We start from the raw sequence: 21,444 nt of genomic DNA, 5'->3' as shown, positions 1-21,444 counted from the left end.
CATTAGGATAAAAGGAGGACCTATATTTATCTTGCCACGACACGTGAGCAGGATGGCAACAAAGGTGAAAAAGGCCCCAATGAAAAATACAGCAAATGGTGGGATCTTTGCATCAACAGGTCTCCATAACAACTAACTCTACTTCCCAATCGCTGGTTTAAAAGTGATGGCAAAAAAAAAGCATTTTCTGTTGCACCGTCACACACATGTGAAAACATGTGGAGTTTGCTAAACAGAACTGGGACTTTAACTGCTACTGCGCGCTTTGGTCAGATGAGACTAAGACTGACCTTTTCACAGCGACAAACAGTCCAGGTCATGCCCACAGTTCAGTAAGGTGGAGAACCTGTGATGCTGCGGGACTGTTTGTCTTCCACAAGTCCTGGGAAAGATGTTAGAGTGTGCTCATGAATTCTTAAAGTGATTCCAGAAGATTTTGAAGAGATGTCTGGTGAACTCTGAGAGAAAATATCAAGGTTTGGTGAGGCTGACGATCCACATCCAGGCAGCAAGCAGACAGGATCATCAAATTATGAAATTTAATTATAATTAGGTTCTTTAAAGCAGAACAAAAGGAAAACTGGCATCAGTTTGTTACCTTAAGCTCAGGTGAACTTGGTTTAAGCAGTAGGAGAATGATCCAAACTACACCAGCAAATCCACCTCAGAACAGATTAAAAAAATGAAGGGTATGGAGTGGCCTAGCCAAAGTTTGGACTGAAATCAATTAAGATACTGTGGCCTTAAACAAGCCGTTCATGCACAAAACCCTCAAATGTGGCCGAAGTAAAACAATTCTGCAAAGAAGAGTGGACCAAAAGTAACCTAAAGCTATGTAAAAAATGGGAGGATTAATTTTCACATAGGCCAGGATGATTTGGATAGGCTTTATCATCACTGAAAACTGTGTTTCATCATGTTAACTTTCTCTAAAATTAATATATCTATAAGACCCTTCATACACAAGGCAATCTATAGCATAAGCATAAAAGATGTTAAAATACAGACATTAAGGCATAAAATAAACTAATGTTTCTAACAGTTCATTAGTTAAATTATTTGATCAGAAGCTGCAGTAAAAACAATGTTTTTCAGCCCTGATTTAAAGGAGGCAACAGTTTCTGCACATCAGGTTGTCAGGGAGTTTATTCCAGAGCTGAGGAGCATAACTAAATGCTGCCTCACCATGTTTACGTCTAGTCCTGGGAACACCGAGTAAGCAGGTCTCTGAAGACTAGAGGGGTGTGCATGGTTCATCTTTCATAAGCACCTCAGAAATGTATTTCAGCCCAAGATCATTCAGTGCTTTATGGACCACTATGCGAATTTTAAAACCTATCCTTTTACAAAAGGGGAGCCAGTGTGGTGACTGAGGAACTGTTGTGATATGATCCATTTTCCTGGTGTTGGTCAGGTCTCAAGCAGCAGCATTTTGGATGAGCTGCAGCTGCCTGATTATTGACCAGTAAAGACAACATTGCAGTCATCTAACCTCCTTAAAAAAGGATAAAATGGATAATTTAAGATGTTTGAAGAGGATTTAGTTACAGACTTTATGTCGTTGTCAAAAATTTGGATCCGAGCCTACAAATTACACCCAGGTTCCTGTATGCTCTGTGGTCTTTAGCTTCAACGAGTCTAGGTGAGCAATGATCTCGACCCTCACATATTTGGGACCAAAAACGATGGTTTCTGTCTTATCTAAAGCTGGAGGGAATTCTTACCAACCCACTCATTGATGTGGACACACTCAGTAAATGTAGTGAGCAAGGCTCCTGGAGCTATATTGAAATTAGGTGAATACTTTTTTTTACAACACTCTTTTATACTGGTTAAGCTTTTCTATAAGCCACTAAAAAGCCAGATGATTGATGGATGAGATCTTGTCAGCCTCTCTGTAGAAGAGACAGCAGTTTGTAGATGAAAAAGGTTCCTTACCTTCAGATCCTTCGCAGCGGTGATGCAAAGAGTTCAGATGACAGTCCAGCCCCATCAGGCCAGCAAACATATTTCCTTTAATCATATTAATGATAATAATATTTAAACTGTTCAGACGTCCGATAATGACAGATCCTGCTACGACAGAGTTACATCCACCATGTTTTAGAAAAAGTGGATCCAGGCAAAGGGAATGATCTCATTTCCGCTGTGGAAACCAAACACGGGCTGTTGTTTTTTTTTTTGTTCAATTCATTCCACTTCTAATTATCGTGTGAAAGCAGCATTTTGAGCGGTTATTCTCCCATGATAAAAACATTTTTTCTACTTTCAAATATTACCAGCTGTTCAGGTCAGATTCTTACTGTTTTCTCCTGCGGCAAACAAACCAGATTCAGTTGCGCTTCACCGGGCGGAAAAGAAAAGCTGCTCCTTTTGTCATGTTTCTTCAAGTCATTAAAAGCAGGAGAATAAGAAGAAATACCCGATATGGAGTAAAAACAGCGGGAAGAAATGTACTTTGTGTAGTCAGATCGATGATCGATCAGTAATCCGTTAGTCGGTCGCTGCTGCGCCCTGCGTCATGCGTCGTGTTGGAGCTCCTACGTGTTCAGGAATTTGACTCCAGACTCCTTCGGACCGCCTCAGAACTACAGCAGACACATCCTGGATTAAACACTGCAGCTGTTTGTGTTTATGCATGCATTATTTAAAGCGTGTTGTCCGAGAGTCAATAGTTTCAAGCTGAGCCTGTTGCTCAGTATTCCTCTACAACAGAACTGTCCACATGTTGAATTTTCAAGTAAATATCTGGGACAGTTTTCTGTGAGAGTGGCATTTTGATCTTCACAGGTTCCTCAAATGTCGTCATTGTTCAGGGACTGGGGGGGAATCCATTAGAAAACCGCCACAGAAACTGGAGTCTTTGCCACATTTCCAAAAGCTCCTTTCATTCAGCGTGGCTGGCTGATGAACAAGACTCTGAGATAAAAGCGGCTCAGTTCAGCACACAGTGGAGGGCTGCAAAGTCTTTTATCAGTTGGTCACCAGCGCAGCATTAAAAAGGCACCTAATGTAGCAGAAAACTAAAGGAAAGCATCCTTTGAATGATCAGTCTCATGACCAGAGTGTTTTGCTTCCACAACATGGGCTTTTTAAAAAAAGGCAACAATATGACTTTTATAGGACAGATTTTTTATTTAAATTTGTATTTTCTGTCATTAATCTTGTTATCGCAGTATGTTATGTCAAAAATTGAAGTGCGTATTAGGTTGTGGGAGTCCACGCCATTGTTTTTGTGGTTGTGGTGTTGTACCTGATTATTACCACAAGATGGCAGTAGGGGTTCTACTCTGAGTGCTGGTTGTACCATAATTATATTCCTAACATTGATTGTCTTGTATTAATAATTGACACACGCCTAAAGTTCATTCTTAAAATGTATTAATAATTCTTGAGTTTTTTACATATTGTCGCGTCAAAAACCACAAACTTCAAAGTATTTTTGGGGGGGGATTTTATATGACAGAGAAACAAAAGTATAGAAGTGGAGGGCAAATGTTCTACAAAATTATTTACAAATAAAAATCCAAAATCTAACGGGCGCCCTGATGTTAAACTTTGTAGAAATATATTTTGTTGCAATAACAGCAGCAAGTCTACCTAGTAGAGACGAATCAGTCAATTTATAGACTGCAATGTTTGCAGTTCTTTGTTCTTTGTAAAATAGTTCACATCACGTCAGACTGGATGCAGAGCATCAATTTTCAGGTCCTGCCATTAAGTGCAGAACCTGAAAATTGGATTAAGGTCTGGACTTTGACTGGGCCATTCTAACACATACATATGCTTCGATCTAAACCAGGGGCCTGCAACCTGCGGCTCCAGAGTTTTATAATTTTCATTATTTTAATACCTAAAAATAAAAATGAAACGGTGCTTCTTTAAAAATTACAACAAATTTCCTATAGCAGATATTAGTAAATTTTAAGTTGTTTTTCTAAAGGTCATGTAACATTTATGGCTCTAAGCAAGTTGTATTTAGTTCAGAGCAAAAATGACTCTTTGTATTCTAAAGGTTGCAGATCCCTGATGTAAATCATTTAGCTGTAGCTCTGGCTGTAGGTTTAGTGATGTCACTGGAAGGTGAATCTCCACTCCTGGACTTACTTCCATCCATCTTCCCATAAACTCTGACCAGCTTCCCTTTGTCTGCTGAAGAAAAGCATGGCCACAGCATGATGCTGTCACCACCAGGTCACGTGGGGTGGTATGTTCAGGGTATTGTGCCGTGTTGGTTTTTCTGCCACACAATATTTTTCATGTATATCAAACTGTTTAGTTTTGGTTTCATCTGATCACAGCAGATGTTCTTCACATGTAGCTTTTACTCTAAAGCTCAAAATGGTTCTGTGTCAAGGTCAAAACAAGTATTGTCGGTACTTTTTAACTAAAACACATCAGCCTGTTGCCTGACTGTTGCCTTGCAGCAAGAAGGTCCTGGGTTCGATTCCCAGCCTGGGGTCTTTCTGCATGGAGTTTGCATGTTCTCCCCGTGCATGCGTGGGTTCTCACCGGGTACTCCAGCTTCCTCCCACAGTCCAGAGACATGCCTGTTAGGTTAATTGGTCACTCTAAATTGTCCTTAGGTGTATGAATGAGTGTGTGTGTGGTTGTATGTGTGTTGCCCTGCGATGGACTGGTGACCTGTCCAGGGTGTACCCCGCCTCCTGCCCATAAACTGCTGGAGATAGGCACCAGCTTCCCCTCGACCCACTATGGAAGAAGCGGTACAGAAGATGACCATACCATATGTATTCAGTGCCAAATCTTTAGAAGTGGTGGTGTAGATCGAACAGGCACAGAAAATATATGCAACAATAGGTGGCCTTAAATAATGAGGCACATGGACTGGTATGGCTGCAGTACTTGTTGGCTTTCAGGTCTTTGTCTCTGTTAGCAGGGTCTGGATCAAGGTTGTTCTGAGGGAAACATTTAGACATGTTTAAACTCATGTGAGATGCAGTCTTACGTAAACATACATCATTTTTACCACTTTAAATCTCGTCTGAATTGATGCCACAAGCCTCTTTAGGTCAAAATGGCAAAACAACATGGTGCTAGTTCTTCCCTATTAATATTTCTCTGCATGCTCTGAGCTTTAATTTAAATGTAGGTCCCAAACGTGTGGTAATAAAGAAGCAAGTATGCTGAGACAAGGGGTTTGTTTGTGTCTACTGATGAACAAAGGTTGCATTTTGCTCTTCCACAATGTTGTGAGAGTATGCATTCGATAGTGCAAACTGAGATTATTTGTGTGATACAGAAGTCCACAGACAAAATAAACACTGAATCAAAGTAGCTGTAAGCCTGAGAGCACAACGTAACTTTTATTCATGCAAAACAGCAGAAGTATTCTAATTTTTAATAAAGAAAACAGATTTCCTATTCTAACAATGTTTATGCTAAATTAACAAGCTAGAACAGCTCTCAAACCCCATTAAAAATGCATCACATTAAACAAGACAAGGTCACAATAAAGGGCATCAAGAGTGTTCAACTAAACGACTCCCTCCTCTGTGTCCATGTGAGTGGTCCTGCTGCAGAACACATCCGCCAGCATGTGCTTGGGGATCTCAGAGCCGCGGACACGCAGAGTGTAGCAGGCGTCCTCCACCTTGCCCAGGCTCTGCCGTAGCGTGTGCAGCTTCTTAGAGACCTCGTAAGGGCCCGTGTTCCCAATGTAGGAGAAGCCGTCATGGATCTGCCGCAGGAACTGGCTCAGCTGGAAGGGCGTGTCTATGTCGCCGTTGCCCACACTGCCGATGCACAGCCTCATCAACTCCCCCGTCAGGTCGGCCACGCCCAGCAGGTAGTCGGCCGGTGTCACCTGGAAGGTCAGAACCCGAGCTCCTGAGGGCGGGGCTTCAGCTGAGCCCTGAAATGAAAATAAAATATTGAAATACAGTGCTTCATAAAAACTATTCCCATCGCTTGAACTTTTAAAAATGTTTAATTCGACAACCGAACATAAATGGATTTCACTGACGTACCAACAAAAAGGTTTGAGAGGTTTTTTTAGAAAACAATAGTGAACAAACAGCATCATAAAGATCAAGTAACACAACATACAGGAGAAGAGCCGAGTTAGCTTCCAAGACAATATCCCTCTTTGGAACATCTCACTGTATGACAGGACATTACTGACAGGCCAGGCAACAAGAGTATTATTCAGAGAAGCAGCCAAGAGGCCGCAACATGCTCCCCGCATGATGGGATGAATTTGACTAAGTCTGTAATGTTATTTGAGAAGATGAGCAACTAGAACATGATGTTGCTGTTAAACGTACCTTTGGGTCAGAGTTCTCTGTATTCATGAAGACGAGCCTTGCGTTGATCTCCTCCAGGCTGACGAGGCTGCGGTGGCGGATGTAGTGCAGGAAAGAGACGGCCTCCACGTACTCCTGAATTCCTGAAGCAGGAAATATAACCAATGTAACTCAACATAGGACATTACAACAAGTGCATGAAGTTATTTTATTGGCTGTGCAGAAGAAATCAAAGTGGATGATGCCAGAAATGGTAGCAGTTATGAAAAATGAGGTCAAGTTTCTGCTTGTGCATTTAAGATCACAGATGAAAATAATCATCATGTTTCCTGCCTCTGTTTGATAAAACAGTGATGATTCTTCTGTAGTGGCCAAGATGACCCCTCATTTATTTTCAGCTCTTGAGTAAACAATAATCAAATAATTCCAGGACGGAAGACGTTGTGTCTGAGTTTACTTTAGGAGCTGCAGTTGGGCTTCAAAGGGTCCATCACAGTACGTTCATGTTGCTAACCGCAGTGTGCAGCACCAAGCGGGCAGGAGGGCCCCTTTGCAGGGGAGATTACACACAGCTGGACAATGTTTACTAATTAGGAAGGAAATTCATTATAGATTATTCAAATGCCTTATTTTGTACTAGTGAATTGGGCTCCTACAGACTCCTACATCCACCTGAATACATGGCCCTTATTTTTGGATCTGTTTAAAGTCTGCAGGGAGAGCATGTCCCCAACAGATGGATGGACGAGCGGATGGATGGATCAAAGAAGAGAAAGTTGGACGGATGGATGGATGTACGGACAAATACATAAATGGATGGACAGGCAGTCTGATAGATGGATAGATGGCAGGATGGAAGGTTCAACAGATGGATGGATGGATGCAACACTAACAAATTGCCTAACAAATAAAAGACACTCATGTCTAAAGCAACAAACTAAAAACCTGATTACACACTGGTTGAAACTTTGTAAAATAAATTTAGAAACTGATCATTTAGATAATAAGACACAGAATGAAGCTGAGAAATTACAAATATTTTTGTCCATTCTCAAATTTCTTTTTCCATACTTGTCCAAACCCATAAACTAAATTACACCTTACTTTAGACGTTTCCAGACTATGTAGAAAGTCTGGGATGATGACAAACAACCTTTTCTACACATGCAAAATACAATTAAAATAATTCTCATTCACTATTTATAAGATCTGTGCTACTCTCAGTACACGTGGATTACAGTTTTTGGATCTTTTACTGCTATTTAGAGTAATAATATTTATTATATATAGAGAGCAAACCTACAAAGAAAAGAGATGTCTCTGTGACTTAACAAAGGAAACAGGATATATGACATCCAAAGGTGACACAAGCTTTGAGGCAAGCAGACAGGGTTCAGTCCCTGAGTTTACTGTCAGAAGCAGTTTTTATTATTTGATCCAAAGCTGTGATTACCTTTGGTCAGTGAAACCCAAAAACAATGGCTAAGAGAAAAACAAAGTTAAAGTAGGAGAGATTTTAATGGCACAGAATTCGGAAAAGATGAGGGCTAAATGTGGGTGGACAGTCTGCCGGGATATGATCTACAAAAATAGGTCTTTATACTGTATAAATACTGATTATTTATTTATATACCATAGCATACTGAGAAGACTGCGTATTTAGATATTTGATTAGTGGTGGACCACAGAGTGGTTCACTGAGAAGCAAGTGAATCATGGGAAAAGTACCTTTCTGTATTCACAGCATCATTACTGAGGTTGAGCTAAAGAGCTTATCAAAGTTTTGTGTTATCAGTGGTAATTGTGTTTAAATTTAGCCACAATATCTCTGACGGTCCTTATAAAAAAAACAAACCCATTACATAAGCCTGGGGACCTCTACAACAAGGATAATCACAGAGGAACCCATGATCTGAGCTCAGTCACCATCTAATAAGATTAAAAAAACAGTGAAACCAGTAATTAGTGGAATCTGCCAATTGGTCATGTCCTGGACGAGGCACCATTAATTCCCTGAGTGGCCACAATCTAAAAATCTAGATAAGGGTTCACTCCCATTAATGTCTTTCTCCAAACGCAGCAGACTTTATGTCTACGTCCATTAAGACTGGTGGAGGAGCCGTGATGCTGTGGCCCCTGGGAAACTTAAGAGTTTACACCAACATGAACTACTTGAAATGCCAGATTTAAATTAAAATCTGATGGATTCTATCAGAAAACTGAAAACAGAGCACAGTTGAGTCTCTCAGCAAGACGATCCCGATACAAGACAACATCAGCATAAAAATTCAGGACTGTGGAGAATCTAGGCAGATTGTGCAAATAGGAATAGCCTGTGTGCTCCAAGGTGGAGAGACAAGCTTTCCTGCTTGCATGTTGTCCCCACTAAATAAATGTACTAAAATTAAAGAATTTTTTTTTTTTTTTTAAGATATTTTTTGGCACTAGTGGCCTTTATTTTTCCATTTTTGACAGTAGGTATACAGGAAAGAGGGGTCGAGAGAGGGGGAGACATTCGGTAAATGTCGCCGGGTCCGGGACTCGAACCCAGGACAGCCGCCATTCGAGGACTGTAGCCTCTGTATATGGTCGCGCGCTTAACCCCTACACCATCAGCGCCGCGCCAAGAATTATTTTTAAAGACTTTCAGTGACAGATTATGCTACTTCAATAAAGTATGAATCTATCTTAAGGGGTTTGAGACATCTTTACCAGGGGTACCAATAAATGTGGAGGAGGAAGACTCAACAAAACCTGCAGTAATAGTACTACTGTTACACAGTTGTTTATCTGACCATCTACAAGCTAAAAACATCTGTTCTCAGTCTGTAACATCTCACCTGGCGTGAAAGCTCTGTGAAACTGATAAATATCCTCCCCTCTCAGCTCCTCAGCAATTTGACCAATCTTCTGTCTGACTCCATCCAGCTTGCCCTCGGCCTCGTTCAGAACACCCTCAGCATTGGGGACACTTTATAGCCACAAGAAAACAAAGGTAAGAATGATTTTAACTGGAAATCAAAGCTGGTATATGGCACCATGCATACACACAGAACATTTGCTGATATCGATATCTGCTGTTATCTCCGACAACTGATATTATATACATTACCCTTTCCTTTTAAAACCATGAAAAAAATGACTACATTGCTGTAATCACTTCTCTGTTTTAGTAAAATCCCACAATTCTGCACTGCATCACTATCACATGGCCAAGCAAATACCATATGGCCAACACCCTCATGTATATAAATTCAAGGCAAAAGGTATATGTTATTAATCCCTGCGGGGTTTTTTTTCTTCTTCCTGTTGCATCCCTGTGCCATTCACTTTTAGCTGTTGTGTGTAAGAGAGAAAAAGGTCATAAAAAGTGATAACAAAATGAAAAACATTCTTCAAAAACTGAAAAAATGAACATACTTGGTCACTCTGTGCAAAAGAAAAATGGCCCTTTTGCTTTCGATGGTGATGTCTCGACTGATCTTAACAAGGCGCTCATATTTGTCGTGCCGGCTGTCGAGCTCCTGCTGGAAAACTTTAAAGACAGAAAGAAAGTTTTAATCTTTATTAATACGAGACATGTTAATCGTCACTTTAACGTAAAAAGATTAATTCAGAACCCTTCCGGATGATAACAAAAATGAGGCACAAGACGTTGCTCCGTTTTACCGGGCCCCTAGAGCGAGGCCTGGGGTTGGGGTTTGTCAGTGAGCGCCTGGTGGCCAGGTTACTCCTCATTGGACCTGACAGGGCTACGCCCGAATGAGAGATCCGAGGCTATCCCCCAGTAGGCCCACCACCTGCAAGCGGAACCATGAGGGACAGGTGCAAAGAGGTTAAGGTGGCGGTCAAAGGCATGGACCTCAGCGACCCGATCCCCAGATGCTCAAAAGGGCTCTAGAGACGTGGAATGTCACCTTGCTGGGGGGGAAAGTAGCCTGAGCTTGTGTGAGAGGTTGAGAGATAGCAGCTAGAAATAGTCAGGCTCACCTGCATGCACTGCCTCGGTATGCAAGAGATTGGACTCTGTTCCACTCTGGAGTGGCCCGTGGGGAGAGGCGGCGCGCTAGGGTGGGTTGGCTTGTTGCCCCTCAGCTCAGTTGTCTCGTGTTGGGGTTTACCCAGGTGAATGAGTCGGTCGCATCGTGCACCTTCATGTCAGGAAAAGGCAATCCCCAAATCCAGCAGTGGACACCAGCAGTAAGGGTGGTCATGGAGTTGAAGAAGGAATCCTATCGAGCCTGGCTGGCTTGTAGGACTCCTGAGGAAGCTGACAAGCAGTGCTTCACCAACACTGTTTACAGTGGGGGTGGGGAGCTGCTGACCTTGACGGGGGACATTATCGGGCAGCAGAAAGAATACTTTAAGGATCTCCTCAACCCTGCCGACACCCCTACCCTGGTGGAAGCAGAGACTGGAAACTCTAAGCCAGACTTGTTCGTCACCCAGGCTGAAGTCACCGAGGTGGTTAAAAAAACTCCACGGTGGCAAGGGGGTGGATGAGATCCACCCCGAGTACCTCAGGTCTTTGGATGTTGTGGTGCTGTCATGGCTGAAAGGCCTCTTCAACGTTGCATGGCGGTCAAGGACAGTGACCCTGGACTGGCAGACTGGGGTGGTGTCCCCCTTCATAAGTATTAAAGGGGGATCACACTCCTCAGCCTCCCCAGGAAGGCCTGTGCCAGGCTGTTAGAGAGGAGAATCCAGCCGATAGTCGAAACCTCGGCTTCAGTAGCAGTGTGGTTTTCGTCCCGGTCTCCATGTACTTTGTGGACCTGGAATAACCATTCGACTGTGTGCCTCGTGGTGTTCTGTGGAGGGTGCTCTAGGAGTACGGAGCCCGAGGCCCTTTATTAGGGGCCATTCAGTCTCTGTACAAGCGGAGCAGGAATCTGGTTTGCATTGCCGGCATTAAGTTGGACCTGTTACCAGTGCATGTTGGACTCTGGCAGAGCTGCCTTTTGTCACCGGTCCTGTTCATAACTTTCATAGACAGGATTTTTAGCCGCAGTCAGAGGCCAGAGGGGCTCTGGTTTAGGGACCTGCGGATTTCGTCTCTGCTTTTTGCGAACGATGTGGTTCTGCTGGCTCCCTCCACTCAAGACCTACAGCATGCACCAGCACGGTACGTAGTCGAGTGCGAGACGACGAGGATAAAAATCAGCTTCTACAAGTCCAAGGCCATGGTTCTTGACAGGAAAAGGGTGCCTTGCACTCTCCAGGTCAGAGGGGAGTTTCTGTCTCAAGTGGAGGAGTTTAGGTATTTTGGAGTCTTGTTCACAAGTGAGGGGAGAATGGACCGAGAGATCGACCACCGGATGGGTGTGGCTGCAACAGTAATGCGGACGCTGTGCCGGTCCGTTGTGGTGAAGAGACAGCTGAGCCTAAAGCCGAAGCTCTCAATTTACCGGTTGATCTACGTTCCTACCCTCACCTATGAGGGTAGGAACCTTGTTATTTTGGTATGAAAACAGCTAAAATGAGCTTCCTCCACGAGGTGAGGCCTGGGTACGCCTTGGGCTCCCTGTAGAAGGGCTGGAACTCTGGGTGTCTCTGTAAGACTGCCGCCCAGCTTCCCAGTCCCTGATAAGCTGAAAGCGCCAAGTATGAGTACGAGTCAGCGTCTAAACAATATAAACAATAAAACTGATGAAGATGCAGTTACCTTTAAAAGCAGCAATGACTGCCGAGGACGGATTTGCATGCACATCACGCTCCTGTGCAGCTTCAACATTTCTCCGGGACCATCCCTCACCTGACATAACGTAGAAAAAAGGGATTCTGTATGGTGAATTTTTTTTTTTTATTATTCACTTTGGTTGCTTTCAAATCTGTTAGCTGAACTTGAAAAATTAAGACTGCAACAATACAGCACGATTTTACAAGGATAAAAAAATCTGTTTTTTTTACACCAGGGCTCTGGTGTCTGCAGTTGTTTTTTTTTAATAGACTGTTCTCAAAACATGGTAAAATGATAGAACAAACCCTATAAGGTGCTGCCATGCATGTTCAATACCTGCCTGGAAAACTCGCAGTTTCCTCTACCTATATGCATTATTTGAAGGCATTTGTGAACCCCCTACCCCTCTGCTAGGAGTCCTACTCCACAAGAATTGCAGTACACACCCATATCTATGCACAAGGGACCTGAGCAAGGTGTTTTTTTTTTCTTTAACAGTGTGGATTGGTTGCTGCCAGTCTGGAGTGGGTGTGATTAGGTTCTAGGTTGACATGTGGCCAGTGAGGCCACCGCCACAATATCAATATCTGCAATACTGCAATCACAAAGTATGGATTGGATGCAATATTTGGTAGGCTCTATTATTTCACCTATCATGCAGTGATACACTGTTTGTCAGTTATACCGTACATTTGGAAATTAGTAGGAACTCTCATTGCCCTTGATTTATAGTATTGGGCCCAAGATCCTAAAGCTCACAGAGAGTGGTCGCGATATTGTGATGACAAAAAATCTGAATTAATCAGAACTATTGTCATTGTTCTAACAAACAATAACTTTGCAATTGCATGTTTTCCTGTTACTGTGTAGTAACACTACTCCACAAAGGTGCGTCCAGGCAGCATTTCATGGATAAGCTACCAATGCTGCTATCGACCTCCTCCATGCCAACACCATTAAGAGCTACCACAGTTACACAAAATAGGCACTGTGCATGCTCAGAACATTTAGGGACCCCTCACACTCCACGGCGAGCCTACGGGGGGTTCTTGAAGCACCCTAGAGGATCATAAAAGGCCCAGTAGAGGCATTACTCTTCTGACCTATTTTAATGCTGTGGTGTGGGTATAGTGCATAAAGGGAGCATAATGGAACATACAGTCATGTTACAAAACTTAAGGTTGCCAGCTGATTTTAAAATAATGCAATTAATACCAAAACATTTGACTGTACATATAACTCAAACTATGTACATTGAGCTCAAATTTTCACAGAACAGTTCCGGCAGGTCTATGCTTGGGTTTCATTATGTCATAGATGTATATTGTTTTCTTCACCTCAGGTCTAGTGGCAGAACTTTGTTGTTTAAGGCTAAGGAGATTAAAGAGCTGGTAAAGAAAAACAAATAACATATTTACAATTTAAACACTAAATATGAACTTGGGTTTTTTCCCTTTTTTTTTAATTGACGGTATCTAGGCCAGTGCTTGGGATATTGATTTATAGCCTAACAAACTTGGTGTGTTCCTTGGTCTAGCTCAATAATAATAACTTCTAAAGTCTTCGCAGAAAAACTGTTTTTATTCTGAGATTATATTATACACATAAAGACTTCATTAACTAATTGAATGCCTTCTGAAGGCAGTTTGTTGCACAACATTTTATTTGGGTGCATCTGAGTAAATAGGGTTGAATACAAAAATTCATGCCAGATGTTTCAGTACTTGCCATCATCTTTTGAAAACTTTATTACTTTCCTTCCACTTCACAACTCTGCACTGCTTAGTATTGGCCTATCACATAAAATCAAAATAAACTACACCGAAGTCTGTTACTGTACAAAAAAGGTGGGTAATTTACCTGACCTGTATTAAAATAACACATGAGCTAAAAGGCAAACCAAATACATCAGTAAAACAAGCAGTTACAACATTTATGATTGAGGCTAGCTAGTGCAAAAACTTAACTCTTTAATGATTGTTAGCTAAAGATAATGAAACAGCTGTTCCTGTCTATCTAATACAACTCACCTGGACACATAATTTGTATCTGGACTTACCTTCTCGCTTATTCATCCCTTCAGCGGCACAGTTTATATTTCTACTAAAATATAAAGTCGGCTCTCTACCGGAGTCTACAGTATTACTAACTGATTAGCGTTCTCTCTCGATGCCGCAGTCAAAATGCACGTTTATTTCACGCTTCGGTTTTTACGGAAACTAAAGGAGAAAACTCTACCTCTCATTTACTATTAACATCTTTCTGGGTCGATAGATAAATCAAATAAACTCTGCGCACTCATTACGGCAAATAAGTGCAGGCTGCTTGTTTCTTAAGAGCAGGCATTCATGCGGTAACCTCGGGGCTTCTGCGCTGATTACACGCGTCACACAAAAATAAACGTAGTGCATCAGGGGAAATGAAGTACAATATAGCGTGAGTTTTGAACGGCGGTTCCTAATGATTTTGCCAGCTTTTTCATTTATTTATTTGTAATCTGTATTTATTTATTAATCTATTTTATTTTTAAACGGTAATACTGCACATCTATTTGCAGCTCTATGATGTTCATTTGGCTTTAATCTAGTTCTTTTTTTATTTAATTTTTTATTGAAAAATATTTTTTATTGACACTTACAGTTGAGCCCAAACAGATTCCGATCTAAAATGATAATTATATAGAATATAAAACAGGTATATCTGATAATAACACAATGTTAAATCATGTAAAATTTGATTACATGTTTACATTTTTTTAAATAGCATATCAAAATATATTTATACTGTTCTCAATAATCGATGGAAATAATTTTATTGGCATTACATTATTTAAACCCACGCTAATTGCTAAGCAGCTTGATGCATGTTTTCACTGGTATTTCAAAAGTGCATCTTTGGTGTTGAGCTCCACAGTCTTGGAGGCTAACAGGTCTCTTGCCGTCACCCTAATCTTTAGCTCGCTCCACAGATTCCCTACCAGGCTCAAGTAGCAACTGACTGGGCCACTCCAGAGCATTAATATTACTTAAAGTCACAATAAATATGACGTTAGTCAAATAAAAGAATACTTAAAGAAATCTGCCAGGAGTATGACTTAATTTGGGTATTAACATTCAAATCTAAAAACCGAGTGAAAACAAAAGCAAAAATAAATGAATTCATAAAGACAAAACAGTACAAGTAAGCATGAAGTTGTTTTTTTTCACATGGTAAATTGACCATATAATCTTAGAGAAGCTTGGCTTTTGCAATTTTACATTGGGTTAACACCTTCTTAAACATAATTATTTTGTTCAGAAATACACTAACAACAGGAGTAATATAAAGAAGTTACATTTATGTATTAGGAATTTGCAGTGGTGGCACTAAGATTGGTCGCAATGGATATTTTTTATGAATATTAATGTAAGGAAAGTAATGACAAGTTTTTTATGAGTTGCAATATTTATTTACTTATACTTGTATCCTTTAATGTCATCTTTAAATGCCCCCCTCTTTTTTGTGAGATGAAAGTATAATAAAATTCCTAATCTTCTGTTCTGGTGTGGAGTTTGCAGTGTACATCACCCAGATTATCTGTGACCCCCATCTGCCCACCCCTCGGAACAATTTTCTAGAGGCACCTCTGAGAAGGTTGTCTTTTTAATTTATTATTTCTTCATTTGACAACCAATCTTCAATATGTTAACTGTATATTATTAAGGGAGGAAAGGCTTATCTTTAGATATACAACATTAAAACACATTCCAAAACGTGTACATCATGACAACAATAAAAAAAGATATCCTTTTTTTTATTATTTTAAAGTCACAAAAGGGTAAAGTAGTAAAGACTGTAAAAAAAAGAATTGGAAGGTCCTGATTTCTCTGCAGATGCTTGCAGTCTTTGAGGGTCTTACCTGATTTTACTCTGGATGAGTGTTGTTATCAGTGTTCAGTGGACACTTTGCAGATGAAGCTCTTATAGCTGAAAGAAAATACAGGGTTGATAGCTTTTATATCCTTATTACTTTTAAACAGTGAGAGTTAAGCAAATGTGAAAAGATTTATATAATAAACGAGCAAACCACCAAAAATGGTACAAATTTGAGGCTATTAAATAACTCAACCATTTTAAATAGGATAGTTTAACGAATTCCACGTGTTTCTGAAGGTCTTTTTCCGACAACCCGTGAAAGCAACGCTGGGGGCTGGGCTTCTTTTCTACGTCACAGTGGGCTGAGCCAGTAACAAACAGCACACACGTAGCTGCGACACGAACAGCTACCCGCAGAAATGCCTCCTGGAGACCCCGACCCACCCCTCAATACTCGTCTGTGGGAGCACATTTTTTCACTTCCCTGGTAGGACGCGGGGAGACGGAATGAGTGCGGTAAAATGCCGACTCTTTGAGTTTTATTCCCCCGTTTCGCTCGGCTCAGCGAGGCAGCGGGTCTTTTTCCAAAGTTGACGGTTAGCAGCAGGGCGCGTGTGAAGGATCGGGCTTAAAGGGGCAGTACACCCCGCTGCAACCTCCAACATGGAGAACCAGCAAAGCGACCTGGAAGGTGACCGACAATACTGTGAACTTTGTGGGAAAATGGAGAACCTTTTAAAGTGTGGTCGGTGCCGGAGTTCCTTCTACTGCAGCAAAGAGCACCAGAAACAAGACTGGAAGAAACACAAGCTGATTTGTAAGGATATGGATAAGCTTCTTCTTCCTAAAGAGAAGCCTGGAGAGGGTCCGCCGCCGGGGGACAGCAAGAAACACCGAGAAAAGAGAAACTCGGAGCAGTCGGATTCTGCAACCTTACCCCAAACTCCAAACACAGATGCACCTGCTGACAGGGATGAAGAAGTGGGGTCCCCCACCACGCCTACGGCTAATGGACAGACCAGCCTCTCCCCTCAGAAACTCGCGACAGAGTGCATCGTCCCCTGCATGAACAAGCACGGCATCTGCGTGGTGGACAACTTCCTGGGAGCAGATACCGGACTGGGCATTTTGGAGAACGTCAAGGCTCTGTACAAAACGGGCAGGTTCACAGACGGCCAGCTGGTGAGTCAAAAGAGCGACTCCACGAAAGACATCCGAGGGGACAAAATCACCTGGATAGAGGGAAAAGAGCCTGGCTGCGAGAAGATCAGCTTCCTAATGAGTCGGATGGACGACCTAATCAGACACTGTAATGGCAAACTGGGGAACTACACTATAAATGGAAGGACGAAAGTAAGTATGACAGCAAGTACAGGCACACAATAAATCAATGCTGTTGAATTTGTGTTCTTCAGGAAACTGGGTGCTGTTGGTCACAGCTGAACACATCTAGTTTGATCCGAAAATCATGCAGCCATCAGGAACTGTTATGCCTTATATGCATTAATTTGAGCTGACTTTTATGTGTAAGGAAGAGAGTCCTGCTCAAGTGAATGGCTTTATCTCTCTCATGTGAATTCACTTCACACAAAGAACTAGAGAGATCCATTCAATATTTTAATAGATTTGCACGGAAAAAACAGCAGGTTAAGCAGGTATAACTCAAAGCACAATTGTCCAACAGAAAATGTATTATCTAGATCTTAGGTGTGTAAATATAAAGGGGGCGGAATGAAGCCAAATAAACATAAGGTATGAGTCAAGATCCACCAATTGTTTTTTTTTTGCTGATCACAGAAGAAATGACCAAAGCTCTGATTCACATCCTGGACGTAGCGAACATAAAGCAGGACGAGTATCAGTTGTAATAATAGATTTTACCACTTATTTGTAAGTTGGGTTAAATAAAGCGGAATAAAAATCAGGCATGTGTAAAGATGCACTGATCAGGCTTTTCTTGGTTGATAGTGGCTTCCAGCTTTCTTGGAGGTTTGACCTGCGGGGTTCCAATTTTGAAATAATAAGCAAGTAACTAACTTTATTTGGCAATGAATATTCCCATTGTAAGTGCATCAAAATACATGCTCCTGGTTTATGTGTTTATGACCAAAAATAAAGGGTGTTCTTAGTTTTTTAAATATTTGATGCATTGGAGAAAATCTGATTTTTCAGTATTTCATCTGCCAACTAAGGAAATATAGGCTGATTTCAATCCGTCGCAAATGGATTGCCGCATTTCTCTGTAGTCTGACCTACGAGTTTTTCTTTTTCTGAAGCCTCTTCCTGAGAGACCGAGTAGTTTTGAGTCTAACAGAAAATTAAGAAATTACAATGCATTTATGCATCATAACAAATGGCCCTGTTTTTACTTAACAAACAACCTGTTGGTTGACTCAGCTGGAAATAGTGGGAGTTATTGATTTTGATGCAGATTAAGGGTAAAATTGGCAGATTCTGATTTCTGTCAGATTAAAGATATTAAAGATCTGAAGATTAGCTTTAAAGAATCTGTTTTGGATAATCTAGTCCTGATTTAATGTTAGTGTTAGACATTTTTAAACAGAGCTGATCCAAGTTAGTTGGGTTTCCCAAAGGTAACCTGTGTTTTTGTAGGATTTGTGAAATTTGCAGGAAATAAAACCAGACTACTTTTCAAACTAGTATTTTAAGGGTAAATGTTGAGTAATCAGTCACAAAATAAATCTGCACACTAAATTGCATCACATTAGTCAGTGTGTGCAATATTACAGAATGGCATCTAGGATGTAACATTTGTTGGTTTTTATTTCTTTTCTTTCTTTGCTTTCATGCAAATTCTCCATATTAATTATATGTTTGGCCTGTTGGATAGACTTTCACTGCCCTTGACACCCACACAGTTAATGTGTGCTTTTATTGGCTCAGATGCTAAAGTCCTCAGCCAATAATGTGGGTTAATTGTAGCTGATCACAATATTCAGCAATAGTATTACATGTTTCTCTAATATCATACAGTCCTAATACAGAAAATAGAACTAAAATCTGGAAAACTCTGAAACAGTAAATGTGTAGAAACGTTGACTTATCTAGTTGTACTCGCCTGGTCTGTCTTATCTTCATGGCTTTTAGGAAGTCTGTTACAAATGAGCACAATGGAAAAACTACAAGAGAGAGAGATTCTCCTTTTGAAGCAGGAGATGAAGCTACAAACGCTCTAATCCAAGGTGGTAGTGTTATTTGGAAAACCGTGGACTGATACCGGATAACGCAGTGAATCATTCACATGGCTGACTGACCCAGTCCGACACAATCGAGGTGGCCGGCTGAATATTTAAGTTAACAGCAACCATATAAAAGATCACACAAATTGTGTCATGCACACATTTCATAAGTGTACATGAAAGAAAAAAACACTTCAGCTTCTGTTTCTCTGAGACCTGCTTGTAAGAAAATGATGTAAGTGGCGGGTGTTTTTTGCTCTTATCCTGGTTATAGTGAGAATCCTTTGTCTCTGAGATATCCCAGCACAGATTGCGTCTTTTCTGGTACTTCTAACTGCTGAGCATGGTTTCAGAAAAGCAGGTTCCCCTCAGCCCGAAGCAATAACAGTTTTGCTTCTTCTCAGCTGTTGGGTTGCGTGTGACCTGCCGCTCTTCTTTTAACCAGATCTGGTCGCTTTGACCTTGTTGCATGAGACTAACCCGAGGGGAACTGAGCGGCTCCCGGCCCTTTCCTCTTCCACCTCCCCTGGTGTCAATACTGTATGGGCACAGACAGGATTTAAGTGAGAAGAAGCTCAGGACAGTAATTTATTACACTCTGTTTACATTAAATTTATGTATTTTGTACTTTCTATTTGTCTGCAGAAATATTTAAAGGAAAGAAAAGCTTACAAATTATCTGACTGAAGCTGTTTTTGAGGACCTTGAGAAATAAAACTGCACTTTTAGACATTATTTAGTTTGATCTGTTTCCATATTATGTTATAAATATACCGTACTTTACATTTCAGTGATTTTGGTCTTTGCTGTTTTCAGAAATGTTGACAGTGCTTGTGAGAGCTATGATTGTTATTAGTCCTTTTTCCCCCTTTAGCTGGTTCCCAGTAAGCATGAAGCATTCCAGGTTGACTCGGTATCTGACTTAGCAGAAAGCTGTGTGAAAACTTGACTTCCTCACCTACTGCCCTAGTTGTGCTGGCAAACACTCAGCTGGACTATGACCAGCAGAAAACGGCATGACTTGCACAAATTGTGACTCATGACTATCAGTGGCTCAAAGGGATACGAAATGATGTCGGCACGTTTCAGATTGGAAGAGACAGGAGGAAAAGATTTTGCCCATATAATTGTTTAATGCCATTGTTTCTGCTTCCTTTTCTCACTTGATAACATTCCACAGACATTTGGACATGTTTGTTTCTCTGCAGATCCTGCATGTTGACTGCTTTCGGTGTCCGTTACAATATTATCAGGAAGCTTAAAGTTTTACAAATACATGCAGAATAATGATCTTTCTCTGTGTTGAGGCCATAAGACTTCAGACTTGACTTAAGTCACGTTTTCACTATGAGTTCCTGTTTTTCTCCAGTACATAACATCCTGGAACCTTTTTATCGACCCAGATAATTATTTATGTATGTTTCGACTGGGGAACTGAAACCTGGGCAGTTTATCACTGGTGCTGATTGGGTCCTCCTCCTGCTACTGGTTAAGCGAACTGAGAACACAGATCTTCACCCACTGCAACAGCGGAGCCGAGAATGCAATTAAAAACTGTGAAATCAGACCAAAACAGCATTTATCTCAGATTGCTTCACTGGCTGCCACTCCAGAGTATGTGGACATGTGTTGGTGGAGTGGATTTTAAATTAAACGCCTCAATCCCAACTCCTGGAAAGGAAAAAAGACGGCTCCGACGAGGATGTTGGCCATCAAAAAACATAATTTTAAAGAGGTTAAGATTTGAAGCTGAATTAAAAAAAGTTTTAACTCAGAAGAAAACTGGAATAAACCATAGATCTTTAATAATTAAAACTTGCAAGATGTTTTTTTTTTTTTGTGGGAACAGTAATCAGACCCGTACGTGCTCCAGTTGCTTGGCTGTTCCATCCAAATACAAAACCAGGGATTGTTTAACAATACTGGGGTGTTGTTTGCTTTAATCTGTATCTCAAATGCTGAAAATCTTTAACTTGTGTGGTTAAAAGCTCTTTAAAAGCTTGGAGAGCACAGCTCTCTCTCTCTGTAGCCATAGAAATAAATGTCTCCCATAGGATTGGTGGATTTTATCGATGGGTTTTAATGTAGACTTGGTAAAACGCTGTGATATTCAGCAGGGTTAACACAAAATATGCAGAGGAGTATAAACTGGGAGCTGACTGGGAGCTTTAGTTCACAGTTTATCCATCAAGTCCTACCTCCCTATCTGGGATTTTTTCATGGTAGATTTTTACCTGCTTTTGTCAAATCCTCATGCTTTTTCCACTGATCACCTTGAGATGTTTCTACTGCTTAATTGGAATCCACCTGTGTTAAATTCAGTTGTTTGAACATGATTTAGAAAGGCACAACCCCAAAGTGTGGGTTTAAAGGAACTGTCTGCAGACCTTTATGACAGGATTATCTCAAAGAAAACATTTGGAGAAGGGAGAGAAAAAAATCT

The 21,444-nt window shown here is 41.1% G+C and overlaps 3 protein-coding genes across 7 annotated transcripts in view; 1 reads left to right on the top strand and 2 right to left on the bottom strand.

The window, feature by feature from the left end:
• Positions 1 to 3,359, bottom strand: part of disc1 (DISC1 scaffold protein) — a 77,893-nt gene extending 74,534 nt beyond the window's left edge. For 4 of the 5 annotated variants that reach the window (XR_007036021.1, XR_007036022.1, XM_047351753.1 and 1 more), the window contains exon 1: positions 1,939 to 3,359. Coding sequence is in view for 3 of the 5 variants with exons in the window: in XM_047351753.1 (XP_047207709.1) it covers positions 1,939 to 2,023 (85 nt within the window). In the remaining 2 variants the exon portion in view is untranslated. The remainder of the gene's footprint in view (positions 1 to 1,938) is intronic. The other variant, XM_047351750.1, reaches the window with a different exon arrangement.
• A 1,937-nt stretch (positions 3,360 to 5,296) lies between these two features.
• Positions 5,297 to 14,327, bottom strand: tsnax (translin-associated factor X). Its single transcript, XM_047352468.1, has 6 exons — positions 14,006 to 14,327; positions 11,932 to 12,021; positions 9,687 to 9,801; positions 9,107 to 9,237; positions 6,288 to 6,409; positions 5,297 to 5,875 (listed from the first exon to the last, which is right to left on the bottom strand). The coding sequence occupies exons 1-6, from the start codon at positions 14,019 to 14,021 to the stop codon at positions 5,498 to 5,500; spliced, it is 852 nt and encodes a 283-aa protein (XP_047208424.1). The 5' UTR covers positions 14,022 to 14,327; the 3' UTR covers positions 5,297 to 5,497.
• Positions 14,328 to 16,189: 1,862 nt separating this feature from the next.
• The window catches only part of egln1a (egl-9 family hypoxia-inducible factor 1a), a 28,530-nt gene continuing 23,275 nt past the window's right edge, over positions 16,190 to 21,444 (top strand). The window contains exon 1 of the mRNA XM_047351125.1: positions 16,190 to 17,154. Within this exon, the coding sequence (XP_047207081.1) occupies positions 16,465 to 17,154 (690 nt within the window). The 5' untranslated portion in view covers positions 16,190 to 16,464. The remainder of the gene's footprint in view (positions 17,155 to 21,444) is intronic.

Source organism: Girardinichthys multiradiatus, chromosome 22 (assembly GCF_021462225.1).
Source record: "Girardinichthys multiradiatus isolate DD_20200921_A chromosome 22, DD_fGirMul_XY1, whole genome shotgun sequence".
Classification (NCBI taxonomy): domain Eukaryota; kingdom Metazoa; phylum Chordata; class Actinopteri; order Cyprinodontiformes; family Goodeidae; genus Girardinichthys; species Girardinichthys multiradiatus.
Note: the sequence above shows the minus strand (reverse complement) of the source record. Positions and strands in the feature narration are given on the sequence as shown.